Here is a 6,797-nt window from a genome sequence, read left to right as displayed (position 1 = left end):
CACATCAGCATTAACATCATAAATGCAATGCAACATATTCGTGAATACTAATGCAAACAACCTACTATAGCTCATGGCATTCATGATGCATGGGTCATGCTCAAAATTCATATTTCATTTATTTTAAAACTTAAGGTTTATTCCACTCACCTCTGGCTAGCTCTGACAAACTCTGTAGCAGCTGGCTCACTGCTGGGGTCCTCGGTTCCTCGGGTCCGAACCTACACAGGTGGACTCCAATGAGGGACCAAACATACATAAACATAGCTCTAATATATTCCCCAAAACCCCCTAAAACATCAAGAAACAATCACATAACAACATGCAAGAAATGGCTGGACAGGGCACTTTCGGCGGCAGGTTCGGCGGCCGAAAGTCCCTCCAGAGCCGAAAGTCAGGCAGGTTCGGCGGCACCTTCGGCGGCCGAAACTCCCAGACAGAGACGAAACTCATGCATGTTCGGCGGCACCTTCGGCGGCCGAAAGTCCCAGACAGAGACGAAAGTCTCCCTTCGGGGGCAACTTCGGCAGCCGAAAGGCCTGCCTCACCAGCCATGTTCGGCGGCCGAAAGTGCCTTCGGCTGCCGAACCTGGTTTCTGCCGAAGGGCAGAAACTTGGCTCCCAAATGCATTTTCGCCTCCAAACACACCAATCATGCATATACCTCAGTTAAAACATGCATACAAGTTCCTAGGGGCCTCAAAACAACAAATACCCCAACTACAACACTTCAAACACACAAAAACAACATACATTGTCCAAGATATCAAGATTAACCCATAACTCCACATATAACCTAACATGCATTTCTACCCATCGATCTAGCATAAAACTTATTGAAAACACATAAGGAGCTTAAGATCGGCTCTTACCTCTTGAAGATCGAGAGGGAGACGACCTAAACTTGGAGATTCAAGAAGATGAGCTCCTGAGTTCCCAAAGCTCCAAAACTTGTTTCAAAAGTTCAAAACCTTCAATGCAAGCTTAAAACTCAAGAAAAATGGTGGGGATTTGGAGGAAGAACACTAGGTTTGCAAAGGGAAAGTCGGAAGCTTGCTGTGGCCGAAAATGGGAGAAAGCTCGCCCATTTCGGCCAAGTGCCCCTTATATAGTGGCTGGCCAGGCCACGTTCGGGGGCCGAATGTGCCTCCGCATCCATGCAAATGTTCGGCGGCCGAACTTGACTTTCGGCGGCCGAACCTGAACTTCCCTAACTCATGCTTTCGGGGGCCTAACGTGCCTCCAAAACGCATGCATGTTCGGCGGCCGAACTTGACTTTCGGCGGCCGAACCTGGGTTTTCCTCCAATGCTATTTTTCATGCAAAAACTCATTTTATTTAATGCTTAAAAATCATAAAACTCATTAAAACATTTTTATAAAACATGATTCTACCCTTCTAGAGGTCTCCGACATCCGAGATTCCACCGGACGGTAGGAATTCCGATACCGGAGTCTAGCCGGGTATTACACCGAGACCCCCAGCAGTGAGCCAGCTGCTTCAGAGTCTCTTCAGAGCTAGCCAGAGGTGAGTGGAATAAACTCTAAGTTTTGAAGCAAATTAATGAAATGATTTAGCATGATTCACGCATCATGAATGCCATGAGATATATTAGGTTGATTGCATTAGAATTCACGAATATGTTGCATTGCATACTTTGCTGTTGATGTGGATGAATGTTGAATGATCCATTAGCCCTTTTATGTCATGTTAACCTATGTGAGTCCAGGTGTGCCTGCTACGGCTCTACGCCCCTGGCACTATGATTGACTATGGTAGTCCGGGTGTGCCTGCTACGGCTCTACGCCCCCGGCATGTATAAGTAAGAAAGATAGGGGCTAAATGGTGACAAGTTCATCCTTGATGTGAAATGTTTGTGTTATGGCGCATACATGAAAGCATGATTTAAATTGATGTTTTATTATTCTGCTCACTGGGCTCTAGTAGCTCACCCCACTCCCTTTATCCCCAGAGTTGCAGGTACAGGATAGACCGGGAAGTCGGCTAGCGTGAAGTTAAGTCATGTATGTTGTAATAGATAGTAGTGGACATGAATATGATGTAATGAGTATTTATGACTATGTTAATGTAATGAAAGAGTAATGTATGGTTATGTAATGATGAGGATGATTGAGGATTAGTATGTGCTTGACCCTATGTTATGGTTATCCCCTTGACACATGATCTATAGAAATTTTTTTATGATGTATTTGATAGTCCAAGCTTATCGAATGATGAAATACCCCATTGGAGCATTTGAGATGAGGACTCCAGTGGTGGTTATGTTATTAGATGTGCACATGTTCAGGTTAAGCTTGGAAAAAGAAAGAAAAAGTTTACAGTTTTAAGTATGTTGTTGATCATGTATGGGATATTACAGGTTACAGGAAGTATGTTTGGCTTGCTACGGGTCCCGGCGGCCTTAAGCCGATCTGGATCCTAGCGCCGGTAACGGGTCGGATTTCCGGGTCGTTACAGTAGCTTAGGCTGCCATAGCTTGCCCCCGTGAGTTTTGCATGTTCGGCTCTGTTTGGGGACTTCGGCCGCCGAAGGTGCCGCCGAAGGTAGAGACTTTCGTCTCTGGAGTATGTTTTGGCCCCCGAAACTTGCCCCCGAAAGGGTTCGGCCGCCGAAGCTTGAGATTCGGCCGCCGAAGGTGCTTGAGTTTCGTCTCTGGAGAGGACCTTCGGCCGCCGAACCTGCCGCCGAACATGTTCTGTCCAGCTTTTCTTGTACATGCTTTGCATAGCTAGTTAAGTGAGTTTCAGGGGATTCTTGGGGAGGATAATAGAGGTCTTGATAAGTTAGTTTGGTCCCTCATTTGAATCTTTATGTGTTACAGACCAGAGGAACCAGAGAGAACAGCAGTGAGTACTGCTCCAGAGGTAAACCTGCAGAGTCAGTCAGTTCAGATAGCCAGAGGTGAGTGGAACTAAACTTATGACTTTTAATTGAACTACAAACTGTTTTTAGCATATCTCATGCATCATGATTATGCCATAGGTTGATTGCATTAGTATACACGAATATGTTGCATTGCATTGTTATTTGGTGATGTGAGTAAATGCTGAATGATCCAATAGTCACAGACAGGAAGTCCAGGAGCCTTTGACTACGCCCTGGCACGTATAGCAAAGACCAGGAGCCTTTGACTACGCCCTGGCAGGTATAGCCAAGTCCAGGAGCCTTTGACTACGCCCTGGCAATGGTAAGTTCACAGGTGTTATCTATGTTTTTCTGTATGTTGTATAACCAGGCTTAACAGGTATGAATTAACCCATCTAGAGCAAGCTCTAGTCAGGGATACAGAGTACAGAGTACATGAGTACAGAGTACAGAGATAGTGCATGCACAGTTTAAGCCTTGGTTCAGAACAGAGTTTTATTTTCACTGAAAATGTATGATCATGTATAAGGTTTACAGGTACACAGAGAGTATAGCAGGCTTGCTACGGGTTCTGGCGGCCTTAAGCCGACCTGAATCCTAGCGCCGGTGGCGGTCCTTTTTGGGGTCGTTACAATTTAATTCTTATAATTTAAAAAAAAATAATTAATTGATCTTTTAAATTATTAAAAAATTTACTAATTAGTCTCTTGATATCAGAGATATTTTAGAATTTTTTTATAATATTTAACGACTAAAATTAATGAAAAAATTAACTAGTAAACTTTTTAAAATGTTAAGAATATTTTAATAAATTTTTCGAATAACAAACAGTGATCTACCGTAAATAGTATCACAAAAATAATTTTTATTAAGTTTTAAATTTTATATATTTTAATTTGTATTATTTTTATTAAATTATAAATTTATTGAAAATTTTATTTATTTATGGAGATTAAATTTAAGATTTTCTTTTTTGAATTTTGATGAAATTAAATTTTAAAAATTAAAATATTAAATTTAAAAATAGAGAGATAAATTTATTAATTATGTAATATTTTAAAAGTAAAAATATATTTTTTCTTTAATTCTTTAAACGAAATTTATAAATTTATAAAAATTAAATTTTGGGTATTAAAATATTAAATTTTAAAAAGAATAGTTAAATTATTTTTGTTATCATTAATAATAATTTTTATAAAAATATCTCTCATTTTAATGAAATTAAATATAAAAATAAAAATATTAAATTTTAAAAACGGAGTGATTAACCTATTAATTATATAGTATTTTAAAAATTAGAAAATAATTTTTTTAAAATATATATATTTATCAACAACAAGACAAAAATATTAAACAATTTTTCAAATTGTTTTTAGTTACATGTGAAAAAGATGCAGTTATTTCAAACTCGATGCCGTATCCAACTATATCCTCACCTAACATTTTTAATTTTATCCTCACATACAACTGATATTTTAAGAGTCGTTCTTGGCAGATGCCCTATTCCTTCCACTTCATCTCAGTCTTTGGAAGATCAGCCATGGAACAGATCAAGCACACTCATGTTCAAGTAAGAGGGCTAAAGCTACATGTGGCAGAAATTGGCATTGGTAATCTTCTTACATCAACAATTTTTTTTTCCTTCAGTTCTTTGTTTCATTTGAATCATCCAAATGATTTGATAATGATGGGGTTCTTGCGAGCAGGTACTAAGGTGGTGTTGTTCCTTCATGGATTCCCAGAAATCTGGTACACATGGAGGCACCAGATGGTTGCAGTTGCAGAAGCTGGCTACAGAGCAATAGCTATTGATTTCAGGGGCTATGGACTCTCCGATCAGCCGCCTGCGCCGGAGGAAGGAACCTTTATGGATCTCGTTCATGATGTTGTTGCTCTTCTTGACACTCTTGGCATCAGTAAGGTTAGTGGGCCTTCCACAAAATCGGTTCTTTCCTCGAATTCTTCACCCAAATTCACCACACAACTAGTAATCTAAATCTTGGTAAAATTAGTGATCCATTCCAAAAAAAAAATAATGGTCCTTGAATCCAATATTTGCAAAGATCTTCTAGAGAACATAGCCGGGTAAACGCTGCCATAACAATTACCAGATTTGGTTAAGTTACAAAACTACAGTATTTAAATGGTAATAATTAGTTCACAAATTCATAGATGGGTCTGCCATGGGATCAATATCTAATCAACTGATGCATATATTTTGGTAGCAGGTTTTTGTAGTTGGGAAGGATTTTGGGGCTGTACCAGTGAGCATGCTAGCTGCTCTCCACCCCGACAGGGTGTCTGCGTCGGTTACACTTGGTGTCCCTTTCTTGCTTCCTGGTCCTAATGCTGTCCAAAATCATCTCATGCCAAAAGGTTTCTACATAACAAGGTGGCAGGTAAATTCTCACTTTCTTCTGTGTTCTAACCATTAGTGGGAGAGGCCTATTGTGTCTAGCAATTGACAATTGTATGTCTCCAGGAGCTAGGGAGAGCTGAAGTAGATTTCGGCCGGTTAGATGTCAAGACAGTGGTAAGAAACATCTACATTCTTTTCTCTGGGGTTGAGCCACCAGTTGCAGGAGATGATCAGGAGATCATGGACCTGGTTGATCCTTCTACTCCTTTACCACCTTGGTTTTCTGAGGAAGATCTAGCTGTTTATGCTTCTCTTTACGAGAAGTCCGGATTTCGATATCCTTTACGGGTTCCATACAGGTATATATGCAAGATACTCCACGCTTGAACCTACCTATAATGGTTTATTTTTCTTTATTTTTTGAAGGAAGAGTTCATACTCAAACCGGCATTTTAAACTAAGGCACTGTTCCGCATATTAACTGTTAACTGTTTCACTAGCTATTAACTATTAGATATTAGCCGAAGGTAGTTAGTTATCTGTATAATAATTCAAAGTAAAGTGTTTAGTATAAAATAAATATTGGATTAGTGGTTAAATACAAAAAGAAAATAAATGACACGAATGAATATGTAAATTTATAAAAAAAATAAAAGGATATAAGTGTAAAAGAAAATACAACTAGTAGTTGCCAACTACTAAATGGTATATCTACTAGTTAACCATCAAACACTACTATAAAATAATAGTTATTAAACAATAAATAATAAAAACTAGTGTTTTAACTTAACCTAAACACTAGACACTATTGCCGAACAAGGCCTAAGTGCACTAACTAAGCATTCCTACTTAGTCTCTGATCAGTCGGAATCCGGTCTAGATGCCCTATCCTAAAGGTCAAGGGCATAAGCACACTGTTCAAAATAGCTTTCGAGGGACATTGCAGAACAAGTAAGAATAGATGCAGAGAATCCCTCTATGGAGAAAGTGGAATCTCTGTAATGTTAGATCATGCATTGTCTGGAAGGAGCAAATCTCTTTCTATCATATGTTGCCTACCAGGCTAGTAGATCATTAATGCAGATCATGCTCTTCAAGCTTTAACTGGTTGATACATGTATGCAGGAGTATGGGAATAGATTGTGGGGTAACTGATCCAAAAGTAAAATGTCCAGCATTGTTGATTATGGGGGAGAAGGACTACGTCCTGAAATTTGCAGGTATGGAGGATTACATAAGAAGTGGACAAGTGAAGCAATTTGTGCCTGAATTGAGTATCTTATTCTTGGAAGAAGGATGCCATTTTGTTCATGAACAACTACCAGAGAAAGTGAATGCGATTCTCATCGAATTCCTCAACAAACATAGTAATTGAAGTTGATGTCCTTTGACCACCTCAACTATAGTAATGGTTCCACTTCAGAAAATGAAGTGTATGCTTCTTATGAGGCAGAGATGATTGATTTCCATGTAATGTATTTGGAGATATGAATTTCCCTTTCAATGATATGGATTTTCACTTACAAAAATAAAAGGACTATTTAATTCTAAA

The 6,797-nt window shown here is 39.0% G+C and overlaps 1 protein-coding gene across 1 annotated transcript; it reads left to right on the top strand.

The window, feature by feature from the left end:
- The first annotated feature begins 4,306 nt into the window (after window positions 1-4,306).
- LOC110630384 (epoxide hydrolase A) lies at window positions 4,307-6,797 on the top strand. Its single transcript, XM_021777860.1, has 5 exons — window positions 4,307-4,496; window positions 4,593-4,807; window positions 5,115-5,285; window positions 5,369-5,604; window positions 6,371-6,797. The coding sequence occupies exons 1-5, from the start codon at window positions 4,382-4,384 to the stop codon at window positions 6,618-6,620; spliced, it is 987 nt and encodes a 328-aa protein (XP_021633552.1). The 5' UTR covers window positions 4,307-4,381; the 3' UTR covers window positions 6,621-6,797.

The sequence above is a fragment of the Manihot esculenta genome, chromosome 13, assembly GCF_001659605.2.
Source record: "Manihot esculenta cultivar AM560-2 chromosome 13, M.esculenta_v8, whole genome shotgun sequence".
Lineage (NCBI taxonomy): Eukaryota > Viridiplantae > Streptophyta > Magnoliopsida > Malpighiales > Euphorbiaceae > Manihot > Manihot esculenta.
This window is presented reverse-complemented; position numbering and strand designations above follow the sequence as displayed.